We start from the raw sequence: 13,513 nt of genomic DNA, 5'->3' as shown, positions 1-13,513 counted from the left end.
TGATCTTTGGTTAGAGGTGAACTAAAACAAAATTAAAATATTCTCATTTCTCTTCTTATTTAATACAATCTGAATAGCAAGTTGATGTTAAAATTTGAATATCACATTGTAATTGAAATGGCAAATATTAACCTATGGAGTTTGTTTCTTTTTTGATTGTCTAGGTAACAACTGTGGACAGATTTCAAGGTCAACAAAATGATTATATCCTCCTGTCACTAGTGCGTACCAAAGCTGTAGGCCACCTTAGGTATGTAAGAAAATACTCTTGTAGGGACATTAAGGTGGACATATTATAAACATCTTTCTGATGTGGAAAATATTATGCAAAAGTGTTCAACTTTTGCAGTGTATAGTAGAAATGAAGTTTAGTGCTATATGTTGAATGAAATTCAGACCCAATTCCTTTTTACAACTGTCTGCTTCCCTTTTTACATCCACTTTATCCTTTAGTAATGGCTCTTACACAATAAGAAGTGTATACTGCTGCAGGTGGGCTGAACTTGGCTTCACCTTAAGTAGATTAATAGGAAAGTAATTAATGCTTGTTGAATAAATGCAGGCTTAAAATTTCTTATAGATTATTTTCCATAAGTGAGCTTTTTGTTTTGTTTTGTATCAGCAGTGTTTGCTGCCGAAGTTGTGTCATTGTGCCGTTTAAAATGTTTGTGTTTCAGTTTTGGGGTTGGGTGGGGGAAGACTTATTCAGCAGCAGCGAGATGAGTTCTGGAACGCATGTTTTCTCATTCAGGGATACAGACAGGCAGTTGTGATTTATTCCCAATGTAAAACTTAACTATAAAACTTAACTGTTTTTCTAGACTTTAGAACTAAAGGGTGAGTTTTGTATCATTAACAATATAGTGAGCCCTCTTTTATGTAAATGTTCTAGGATTTTGTTTGTTATTGAAACTATAGTAGGAAGAAAAATTGAAAACCAAATAGTACTTTAGCAGATGCCTTTATAGTTACTTTAATTAAGACTTCTGCATACTTCTTGTTACTTTTATTGGAGTTGTATCATCAGTGAGAAAGAACATGACTAATTTATTTGTTTTTTTTTTGAAGGGATGTCCGACGATTAGTCGTTGCCATGTCAAGAGCCAGGCTTGGGCTTTATATCTTTGCAAGAGTATCGCTGTTTCAGAACTGTTTTGAACTAACTCCAGCATTCAGCCAGCTCACAGCTAGACCACTTCACCTCCATATAATTCCCACAGAATGTTTTCCAGCAGCAAGACAGGTAGGAACAGCTACTGTGGATGTTGCTGCCTGCAATGGGGTGTACTTGTTGCCTGCCTTTAAGTGAGCTATAAGAGATGGGACTGCAGTGTCTTCACTGTTAAATCAGTGCTCCTTGGATAGTTATGTCCCTGGAGTTAACTTTGATCATGATACCAGCTGTTCTTAATTGATTATTTCACAAAACTAATTTATCAGTCATACCTGCTTTTTTTTCCTAAGTTCTGCCTGTGAAAGTAATTCTGTATTTTTATTTTAGGATAAATATGTAGGGTTTTACAATGTTACATATTTTAGTCTTGTTACAAAACAAATAAATGTCACTTCTCAAAAAAAATACAAAGCTAATTGCTTTTCATTAATACTGGTAAAATTACATTTGACTGAGTAATTCAGGATAACAGTTAAAATTGTTGCTGAGCTAGGTATGTAAATACAAAAATTTTGTAATATTGTACTAGAACTTTAGTAAAAGGTCAAGTATTTAAGTACAGGACTCTCAGTGAGTAGGATGCTAAACAACCAAATAAGAACTGGAGGAACATGTCTGCTTTGCTGTCTGAAGCTTTGAGAAGGGTACCTGCATGAATCCAAAACTCACTCAGAAATCTTTACCTGGTCTTAAATGCTGTTGACATGTTTAGGAGGGAGCCTTTCTGTTGAAACTGGTCTACTCTGCAACAAAGAATGGAGTGTATGAGTGAGTATACATGGTCAGAGAGAGTGTGAGTGTAGGCAAGGATGAGGTGATTTCTGGCAGACAAGTAGGCTGATGTGAACTGAAACTACTTATGCCTTGAGTTAAATGACTGGAGTCCTAAACGTACTTTATGGATTAAGTATTGGAACCCAGCCTGTCCTTCTGAAATGAAATTTCTTCGTTGGGCTGCAGTGTCATGATTAATCCAGTCACCCAAAATGCAAGTCCCACATTTCCTACCATTCAAAAGAATTTAGCTATTTCTTTCTTTAAAAAGCATTTTTTCATTTACTGGGTTTATGTTTCCTAAAACAGTATAATAACTTTTTGGATAACGGCTGTGTTGCTTTGCTTGCTGAATTTCTACTTTTTTCCTCTTTAGAATGGAGAACGACCATCTCACCAAATACATGTTATTAAGAACATGCCTCAGATGGCTAACTTTGTGTACAACATGTATATGCACATGATACAGAGTACACGCCACTACCAACAGGTAAGGGCCTTCTTACTATTGGAAGGTGCATACCTAAAATAAAATCAACTTCAGTAAGTAACCAGGGATACTGTTGAGGTTTGAGACTGTTCTTTTATGTTTACAGTTCAAGAAGGTTTTATGGCTGAGAGTGAGAATATTGATGTCTAAAATCTTGCAGTAGCAGGAGTTGCATCTTTTACTAACTTAGGCCCCAATTTAAAGCCCCCAAAACAGCCATAACTAGTGCTGGGTGCTTGATATAATTCTGTCTGGGCCGCAAAATTCCTTATTAATACTGAAGATCTAGTCTGTTCGATACTTACTTGAGGTAAACTTGTGCATTATGCTTCAGGTAAGTGCAGCTAGTAATATTACAGCACTGCCGCATGGTGTAATAATGCTTTGTAATAGATATTTTCATGACACGGCTGCAGTGTATAGAGAGACTACGTCATGTCTTCAAACCATTTTAACCAAGTTAGCTGGCTGTATTATCCAGTCTGGTTAGCAGCTGCAGTGTTTTTAGTCTGGTGGAATTTTTCATCAGTACTAGTTCAGCACCAAGCTAAGTAGTATGGTCTCAGAAGTAGGGGTAGATCCTTTCTCACTTTTGTTCCTAATTTTGTCACTGCTTAATCCCTGGAGCAGAAAACATTAGAAACACATGAGCAGAGCTTTAAAACAGTTTAAATGCTATACAGAGAACTGCCTTTAGTCAACACACTTGAATCTGTAGATGCTTAGGGATAGTTGATAGTAAACAGAAACAGAGAGGTCTGTGTTATCCCTGAACTGCAACACCTTACATTTAACACCTAGATGTTTTACAGTTATATTACTTATAACTTATTCTTACTCTGTGTAGCTTCCTTGTTGGTTTTTGCTCTTCTGAAGAGTTTCCAAAGGCAGAAGAAATTGATGTAAAAGGAACACTACTCGCTTTCTTCTAGCTGACTGTGGAAAGAGTGTGAGCATGACTCTCCATTCCTGAATAGGGTGCTTGTCTCTGAGATCTAGGTTCTGTTCATTAATGCAGGGATGTTTCTCTGTCACCTCTTCCTTCCTTCTTCCAATGACTGTTTCATCTAATATCAGAACTATGTAATAAGTAGAGATCAGAACCCAAAATTCTCTCTCAGCTTAATGTCATACTTATGGATGGAACATTTGTGTTCCTCCGCACTACTTACCTCAATGAATCGTGGAACTTTTTTTCTTCTGGGCAATATAGTTTCGGTCAAATTTAAGTACTTTGCTACCCAGAACAAGTCTTTGCAAGGTAGGCTGGATGCTTTCTTGCTATTTTGGGGAAATGCTTGAATTACCTGTCTGTTGTAAAGAAAGGGAATAAGGAAGAAGAATGACACCAGTGAAATAGTTTCTTGTAGCTCTATATTGCAGATCGTATTTAATGAGGATGCAGTGGACTGTGCAGTTGGTTACACTCAGAAGTGTATGAATGTCCTGAAAAGCAGATGGTAGCATCCAAATTTTACTAAAAGATGGGTTTGCTTGATTCCCTAATTGAATATGCACCCGAACCTTCTGCTAATACCAGCTATTCCTTTTAGCATCCTAATCTTACGTTGCTAGCTAAAATTAGTTTTTAAAAAAAAAAAAAAAAAAAAAACACTGGTTTCCTACTGTGGAAATGAATCACGCTCTTCTTGCAGCAGTTGCCAAAGAGTAAAGTTAAAAAAAAAAATAAATTAAAAACTGTGGACATAAAGTTTTCTTTAACCTTTCTAATACAACATGGTGTTTTTCCTTTTCTTTTCCATTGGCCCTCACAGTAGTAGTCACAAAGCACACTATGAATCTAACTTCATTACAGAAGTCTCATGTGTTGAGGATGCATATTTTTGTATTAAAGGATCTCTGATTTTTAGACATTCTTTTCTGTGAACAAATGGATTATGGGGAACAGCATAACTTCAAAGTATGTAAAAAAAAAAAAAAAAAGCTTCTCTCTGCTGGTAGTCATAATTGCCGCATAGATTGGTCCATGCTTGTCAGAAATTTGTAATATTAATGTCATCTAATTGAAGATAAGACTTCACAATTATTAAACATTTTATTGTACGTGAGAAGCTAAATTGCCTTTAAGCAAAACATAACCAAACAATCATCCACAGGAGATTTATCAAGCTTTCATTTCATTGAAATGCTTCACAGTATTCAAGCAAGTATCTGTCATGTCATTAAATAATATCAAGCTGCAAGAAGTATGAGATTTTCTATACAGCCTGGAGTTGAATAGCATTCATCGTAGTTCTCAGCTCACTGTATTCTTTGTTTGTTTGCCCCAGGTCTGTAATGTGGCTACAACTGCTGCTTGTAATGTTTTGTACTTGCAAACCACATTCTTGGTTGTGAGCAAAGCACTTTGAACACACTAAAATACGTTTACAGAAGTATCATGTGAAAAATATTTAAGTATTTCTTTACCTGTTACTTGAACTTGTTCTACTTCTAGAGCTGTGGATGAACTTGTATAAATACAGATAATGTCCACATTTCACTTTATAAGATGTTTTGAGGAGAAATTACTGAATTACTGGAATAGGTTGTTAAAGTCAGGCTTAAAAAGGAGTCCAGCTTATCTTGGAGTTTAAAATGGTTGATAGATGAGGTTTTGGTGGGAACATGCTTGTTGCTCCAAAAAGGGCTTTACTGTGGTCCCGTCACTTGTGTGTCTCTTTGGAATAATGAAATGTTTCATACCCTTGAGTTGGAAGTATTGAGTTTTTAACACCTGCTTTTCATGCAAACAAAAAAAGTAAGACCTGTACGTGAACCAAGATGACTCTTCATTTTATTTATATAGGCACTTTCTAAAAGGCTTTAGAAGCCTATTAAGGCTTTGAAATTTTAAGGCTTTATTGTTATTTTATCTAATGCAAATCCTTAAATCTAAAGTGAACAAACAGTTTAGGCTAAAATAGGAATAGATACCAAAATGATTTATTTGTTGTAAAAACTGAAAATTATTTCTTTTTCTGTCATCCAGCGTTTATTGCCCCCACCTGCCATGATTGAAGAAGCTGAAGTGACTCCAACTCAAGAGACTGAAGCAGAAGTTGAAGTGCAAGGCATGCAGGAAGATGCAAAAGAAGAAAATAAGGTAGAAGAAATAAAGGAAGAAGAATCGAAAGTGGCAGAAGTGGCTGAACATCGAACAATGCCAGAACACCCCGGAAGAGACAGTGATAGTGAAGACAGTGAACCTGAAGATGAGACTGAAAAGTGATCCAAGTGATGTTTGTCCTCGTATCTGTATTTTGGAAAACAGATGGGAAAAAGCAGTTGGAAATATGATTGCTATTTTTACATTGACTTTTTTTAAATGGTTGCTTGTGTAATGTGACCTTGTTTTGTATATTTTCACTGAATACTTTGTGGACAAGCAAAATGATTGGCAAACATTTTACTGAGTTCTTGTCAGTAATGTAATTTGTTTAATTGCCTCAAATGATATAGTTTCCTTTTCATAAGTTTTTCAGTAAAGATGCTTTTATACAAGTTGTGAATATTTTTTTAAGTCATTGGTCTTTAATTCAATCACTGAGTTATACATTAAAATTTACTGATTAACTGTATTCAGTATTGACCAGACAGTCTTTACGGTTTCCTTAATATTTTACGGTGGATAATTTCATACACAGAACTGCACTTATATACACTGAGATGGCATTTTAGGCATAGGCTCAAGTTCAGTAAGATTTAATTGCACATATGAGCAATGTGAATTACCATGGGACTTTGAAATTTTTAAAAAGCTTTATTGAATCATTCCTTACACAAGAAGTTAAGATGCAGCTTTTTAACAGCATTAACTTAGGGCTTTGAAATAAGATCTCTTTCATTTTAAGAGGACACAGGATAAAGCCCTATGAGGAATAAATATTAAAGTAGTTCACTGAATGAAGGATTTACAAAACATGTAATACTGATATTAAAGACATAATGGCTGAGTGGGTTTTCTAGAGTAATATCCAAATATACATCTTTCATAAAGTGACGAGAGGTTTTTCCCTGGTTCATTAAAAATATCTGCCAATTTAGCAAATTTTCCAGTGGTTCAATAAGACTTATGAATTTCCAAGTTTGATTTTCAAACAGAGGAGTAGCCATAGGAACATCTTTGACTGTTGACAATGGGGAAATACTTGGGTTTCAAGTATTGCAGTTCTGAACCTGCCAGAAGAATTTCCTCATTAAATGGATTAGAGATTCATCAACCTACATTAACCTATTCCTAGGACTTAAGGTCTTTATTTTTTCTTAGTATTTTTGTAGTGTAATAGAAGAAAAAAGTAAATATAAAACAAGCTCAATGAAACACATTTATTATGTATTTGTGCACTCATGCACCTGCCTTGTGCACTCATTTCACCTGCCTTTCCCCCAGGAATTATCCTCTGTCATTTAGAGGGTAGCTCAGAAGTAACAAACCCTGATACTTACTATTGGCACATAATATTCATTTTTTTGGTTTGCTTTTTATCCACTGCTGAGCCGTCTCAGGCAAGAACACTCTTTTGAGCAGATTTGTGTTCTCTGATTGTTTGTTCTGTGTGGAAAGGAATGTACTGCTTACTTCCAAACTGTCTGCCCTTGGAGGACAAGTAGCAGTCAATGTTAGGGTGGTAAGCTTCATGCAGTAATGTTCACATGTTCAAGCAGGGATGAATAATACAGGGCCTTCAGGCAACATGTGACAAACTCAGCTGAGGGTTGTCATCTTTGTTTTCCAAACCATTTTCTTTAAATATGAGTCTGACAATCACTTACTGTGCTTCAGAATTTTAGGAAACAATGGTAAAGGATTCTGGAAGTTTTTTTTTTCGAAAAGGGATGATTTAACTGGCAGAGATTCTATCAATAAATATGACAGAAAAAGCAACCAAAGCTGAAAGGGACTGTGAAGACATTCTTGATTGGTATGTGGTTTGTGGTGAAATCTTGCTGTTTGTCTGAGAGCACACTGGCCTGTGTGATGCTGCATCCCATGTGCAGGCCTGCATATGTGGTCCCTTCTGACTCACTGCGTCTTTGTAGAACAGCCAGGTATACAGTTAAATTTCTAGTCCTCAGTGATGGCCTAAAATGGTGAGTGGACTTGTGACAAAGATTTTATTGGCTAGTCCTTGCTGCCATCTTCTGTATATTGAACTTTACACTTTTCAGGGACATGAAAGCATTGGGAGAATGCATTTTCAGAAACCTGGAAAATAATGTTTATCATGTAGCAGTGGTTGGAAAGTTCTTTATAGATTCGGAGGCCTTTAAAAAAATTGGTTCTGTTTATTATTTTTTGGTAAAGCATAAACTTAGTGTTTTCCAGGAAAATATATTTAGTTTTGATTTTCTATTTAAACTTTATTATGAAAAAGAGTTGGTGGGAGAAGTGCAAATGTTAATTTTGATCTACGCACTTTGTTTTCCAAAGGCAATGTTTGCTTGGAATTTAGCATCCCCTTCTGATGTCTGTATCTTTATTCTAGCGAACAACGAGGTCTAGATGTTAATAATGTATTTAACTCCTGAGATAATTGAAATTTCAAACAAAAATCATGATATATATATATATATGATTTTTTTTAAGTGAACAGTTAAAAAAAAAACACTATTCAAGCATTATTGCAAAGAATGATTATAGCAGTGCATGAAAACCTAGAGAACAAAATCTTTGAGAAGATCCTTTAAATGTATGAACAAAAGGAAAATATTTTAAAGCACTTTTTTTTTTTTATTGTTCCAAAGCCATGCAATAAAAAACTAAGGACATTTTAAATGAAACTAAAGAATTGTTAGTGTTTTTTCTTCATATTTACTTAGCCAGCACTTCCATTAATTGGTCTAATCTTTCTCTATTACACTGAGCCTGTGAAACAACTTGGAAGGTACTTTCCAGATTTATTCAGCAACAGCTCAACTCCTTAGACTCTATTTTGTGTTGATATAAAAATGACACCGTAATTCAATGTACTACTCATTTCTGTAACAACCAGAAAAACAAGAGCAAAGAGCAGTTCACTTTCTTACTGATCCTTCATCCGTACATAGCTGAGATAGGGGCCTGTATTTATGCAGCACTTTCCATTTGTGACTCTGAAATAATGCAGTAAGTGCAGGTTTAGAAATGATCAAGGAAAATGCCTTAGTAATGGTTTCAGAGCATGGTTTGCTTTTGCTTTAGTTTATGGAACTTCGAAATGGCTTGGCAATGTGGCCAAAAAAAAAAAAAAAAAAAAAAAAAGCTTGCCGAGGGAAAAGACTGTAGAAGCTGGAGATCTTAATGACAGCATCCATAAACTCCGAAAGACAAGGCTGTTGTTCTGTTGTTTTTTCCTAGCCTACCTTGACTTTGCGTTAATACTGCTGTACGTGCTGGGTAAGGTTCTAACATTTTTCAAACAGGGAAACAAGCATTCTGCCGCTTCACTTCCTTCTTAAACTGGGTCTTTGCTGTTTCATGGGACATAAAAGGGTATCAGTCCTGAAGAAAAGTATTTTGATGTGGAGTAGAAGTCAAGTACTGTTGACAGAAGGCCTTTGCTGACAGGACAGGAAAGACTAGTTTTATTCTTTGAAATCAGAATTCTTTTAAAAACGAGAACCTTCAGGCGATGTTGCTCACATACTGGATAAACAAGATGACTTACAATTCTATTGAAACGAGAATTAGGTAACACTTGGAATCTGGTAGAGCAAATAGACAAAAGTAAATGTCCTAGCCAACAAATGAATCATGACCCACAGCAGTCAAGAAGCTGTGAATGCCATTAAGACATATGGCAGTGTAGCTTCCTTTGCCAAACATGGTAATCCTCCCAGCAGAACCAATCAATAGAAAACGAATATTTTCAGGGGAGTTTTGAAGGCTGTTTTTACGTCCCTTAGTGCTTGCCCTGCTATGTGGTTTCTCAGTAGTAGTTTTCATACAGTCCTGTACCTCAGAGGATTGGTTGCTTAAGAACCTGACAAAAGAAAGAAGTCTGTACAATGTTTGTGTGCTGTAGTACTAAGAAACACATTTTAAAAGAAAGCTATTAAAATTGCAAATTAATAAAGAATTTCCTTAAAGGTCTTTCAGCTAAGCATCCTCTGTAAGTCCGTGCATTTTCCTAATTTTTGTGTGGTTTCTGAAAAAGTATAATTCTCAACCTTCAAAAACAAAATTTTTCCTTACCATCAGGTGTATCTACACAATCACTACGTTAAAAGAATGCAAGAAAAGAGGAAGAAACAATACCTGCCGTGTTATTCAACCTCAGTTTGTAAATAGCAATATTTCAGGACACTAAATACCGCTATTGGAATGAGAAAATGATCTTTCCCACTGCTATGGTAGGTAACAAGGGCAGATTATTTCTCCAGGCCTTTCTCTGGAAGGGCTTTAATCAGCTTAATCTGGCATATATGAAGGATAATGTAAAAAATAGTTTAATAGAAATAGTTTTAATAGAAATAATAGTTTCATATAGCTTTTGTTAGATTTTCTATCACCTTGGAAAAAAAATAGAGCAAGGACGTGGATCTTTGAATCAAGTAATAATAACATTAGTTAAGTGTAATGCAGAGAAGCTGGTTGCTGTGCTGTTGTGTCTGGAAAACAAGATAAAAATAAAAAGCAGAAGAGTTATTTCAGCTACAAGTAAGAAACTTTCCAGAGTTCAGACATTATCTCTTTGCTTGAAAAACATTATCAGAGGAAACAGAGAATGCACTTCTGTATACATGATTCATTTTTAGGAAAACGTAGACTGAAGCAAAAAGTTGAGCCAACTGTTGTCAATTACATGGTTCATCTATAGCTATCTGTAAAAAAGCATATAGAGCCACAGTGTACATTTGCCTGATGAAACACTGGAATTTTATGATTCCAGAGAATAGCATAAAAGAATAAGCTAGAGACCCAAATAAGGGTCAGGAATATATCACTCTTGGCATTGTTTGTGAGAGATAAAAAGAAGCCGCCCTTATTGCATTTATCAAGTGTGAATTCCTAAATTGCTGCAATCCAGCGTAAGAGAAGCCCTGCTACACATCTAGAGACGCTTCAGCATCCTGCTGTGCTAGCCTGACATCTCTTGTGTGTCAAGAGCACTTATTTTTAGATGGGACGGTCATTAGGGACATAATGTATCGTAACTACTGTAAAGGAAGTAGTTTAGGGGCAGCAGAAGTGGGTAGGGGGAAGCTCAGCATAGAGGCACTAAGATTCTCTTTCTGACCTTAATCCACAGCAGTGCAGACTTGCCCTATTTTTGGGAGTGATTTTTGGCAGCAGCAATCATGTCCTATTGGGCAATACCACGTTTTCTAAAATGAGACATACCACATGTTTTGCATGCTGAGTCATAAAGGGGAGAAAGCGCCTTAACAGTAATCCTCTTTTGCTTGAGGACACATGCAAGAACACTGAAACAAGACAATTAGGGAAAAAGAAAAGCCCAACTGCAGAAGTGCTGTCTTGCTGTTTGTTTGTTTTTTTTTGTTGTTTTTTTTTTTTGGCTGGGATGGAGTTAATTTTCTTCGTAGAGGCTCATATGATGCTGTGTTTGGGATTTTTGATGCAAATAGTGGTGATAACACACCAATGTTTTCAGTCATTGAACAGCAGTGCTTACACAGAGGCAAGGACTTTTCTACTTCTATTTTCATATACCCTGTTCCTCAACTCATCTGATCTCTAATGTACTAAGAGCTAATCGTACTCCTGCATACATAGATACTTCAGCAATGGGGCAGTTGTCCTAGATTGCTCCCTGCTCCTGCAGTGTTCACCCACTGGCACTCTGTCAGTCTGAACTGTGTAATGAGAAGAGGCATTGAGGACTGCTGCTGGTCCTGACTCATCTTGGTTCTCGGTCCTAGGCACAGTACCTTCCCTGTAACTCCAAGCTGAAACAATTATCAACTGGAAAGAAAAACTTAGCTAGTGTGGTGGATATAGATGATCCACATGAGTATCAGGGGATCACACACACATCTTGTGTATCAGTAATTTTTTTTTAGAGATAGTCGATTCTTAAGAGGATTTCTTATTATAATAACTAATTTGATATGCTTGATGCTGTCTGTATGAAACCAGGTATTTTACTTAATATAAGGTAAAGCCAATCCAGTAAATTGCTAGTTTAAATCAGGATTTAAAATGTTTTTGGTATTATTACAACATACACAACTATAAATGAATATATGTCCATGCTGTCTTTCAGGGGTGTGGGCATTAGATCAGAGGTCAGTAAGCATATTATGATATGACCTGTAATGCATAGCAGTAAGGCATGTACATACCACAGTGCTTTAGCTTTAATTTATGAATCTAATAACAGTTATGTTTCACCTAGCAAGATCTTTTAAATGAACTATAAATACAATTGCAAATATATACATATATATGCACAAGTAGGAAAAGGTTTTAGTGATTTTAGATATAAAAACTGGGATAGATGTGCAGCTGACTAAAGATTAATTCAGAAATATGTGTGTGTGTGCATGTTTATGTACTGAGTTTAACCTGGGTATGAAAATGGCAAATTTCTTACCCCATGTGTCTAATAGATCTTGATCTTTTCTGTGGTGCCATTTAGACTGCAGCTGCACTTCACTTCAGTGAAGCACTCAACTTTTCCTGGAGAAAAGCATCGCAGTAAGTTTAGGGCACTGATTTTGACTGTATCCTGGCAAGCAGCTCCAACTCCTTCCCAGAACTTCTGTGCAGCAGTTTGTACCTATGGCGAGACAAGTAAAACATACCAGTGGAGTCTATAGTAAGGAGCTAGTTAAAAAATATTCCTGTGAAGGCGGGGTGGCCATTACTGGATGTGAAGATGATCGCTGTATCTCAGGAGTTCTGTTTTGGAGTGTGGAAAGGCTCTCTCAGAGAATGAGGTCACTGACTCATACACTGAGTTGTTCTCATTCTCCCTTCATGTTATCCCAAAGAATACAAAAAGAAAGTTTAGGTAACTGACAGCTCAGTTGGAGCATTTATAAGTGATTTCGGGTTTGGGATGTCTCATATGTCAATTTCAGAATCTAGATTGTAGCACTGTTCCAAAAGAATTAGCAGACAACAGTGAGTACATTGATGGGACCCAAAGCTAAAAACCAGGTCAAGAATCCTGGGATCAAGGAGATCTCTATTACTGGACTCACTTGACTAAGGAAGACTCCTTAGTCTTTCCCTCATCTGCCTTGATCAAACAGTCTTCCAGCTGGCACCTGTCTCTATCTTAGGCTACCTTTCTCCTTTGAGAAGATAGGGAACAGGCTGTTGCTTATGACTCTTCTCAACCTCATGCAAGCAGAGAAAAAGCTTTCTTTCTCAAGTCAGCCAGCTAAGCATTAAGTGGGAATCTTACCCTTACTTTCCATCTTCTGACATGAGTTCACTATCTCAGTCTGCTGGTGACTGGACCTTTTTCTTCCTACTTGGTAACTGTTAGCTGCCTGAGTTTTGCTGGTTTTTGCTGCAGCATTTTGCAATCTGGTCACATCACACAGAGTTGAGAGAAAAGACATCAGCCATGTTTGCTTTCTGGACTGGATATAGTATGCCTGTGAAAGATGTAATGTGAAAAGGAATCACTGTGTATGTAAGTAGAAATGTGTATTAAGGTAATCTGCCTAAATTGCCAAACTGCCAGTGACCTAGTTTGCTACTTCCTGGCTCTGAATTTAGTCTATATACATCAAAGCCTCTCATGAGCCATACAGCCTCTTGGGATTAGACAGGAGCTATGTGCAGATTTTTCAGGGTACAGTTTTAGATTTTTATGTCTACATCCCATGACAGTCTCAAAAGTCTGTTTTTTGTTTTGTTTTGTTTTGTTTTGTTTTCAGATCTAGCTCTAGACTGCATAGATAAGAATAGCTGAAGAAAAAGCAGTGAGTCTTGCAACACCCTTTTCAAACCAGTGATGTTGGGGATAAGGAACAATTACAATGATCTTTTTGATATTTCTGAGAAAAGTCTTTAACATATTTCGAGTGTTATTATTAAATTTTATGGACTATCAACATAACAAAATCTGCTCAGAATAGGGAAGTCATTCAATAGAACAACAAAGACTGTATTT

General features: G+C 36.4%; 1 protein-coding gene across 1 annotated transcript in view; it reads left to right on the top strand.

The window, feature by feature from the left end:
- Positions 1 to 8,222, top strand: part of AQR (aquarius intron-binding spliceosomal factor) — a 55,356-nt gene extending 47,134 nt beyond the window's left edge. The window contains exons 32-35 of the mRNA XM_080596150.1: positions 165 to 250; positions 1,069 to 1,243; positions 2,325 to 2,438; positions 5,431 to 8,222. Coding sequence (XP_080452276.1) covers positions 165 to 250; positions 1,069 to 1,243; positions 2,325 to 2,438; positions 5,431 to 5,670 — 615 coding nt within the window. The 3' untranslated portion in view covers positions 5,671 to 8,222. The remainder of the gene's footprint in view (positions 1 to 164; positions 251 to 1,068; positions 1,244 to 2,324; positions 2,439 to 5,430) is intronic.
- The last annotated feature ends 5,291 nt before the right edge of the window (positions 8,223 to 13,513 follow it).

This window comes from Anser brachyrhynchus, assembly GCF_964034855.1.
Source record: "Anser brachyrhynchus genome assembly, chromosome: 5".
NCBI lineage: Eukaryota > Metazoa > Chordata > Aves > Anseriformes > Anatidae > Anser > Anser brachyrhynchus.
The sequence above is the reverse complement of the archived record's forward strand: the minus strand, read 5'-3'. Positions and strand labels throughout refer to the sequence as shown.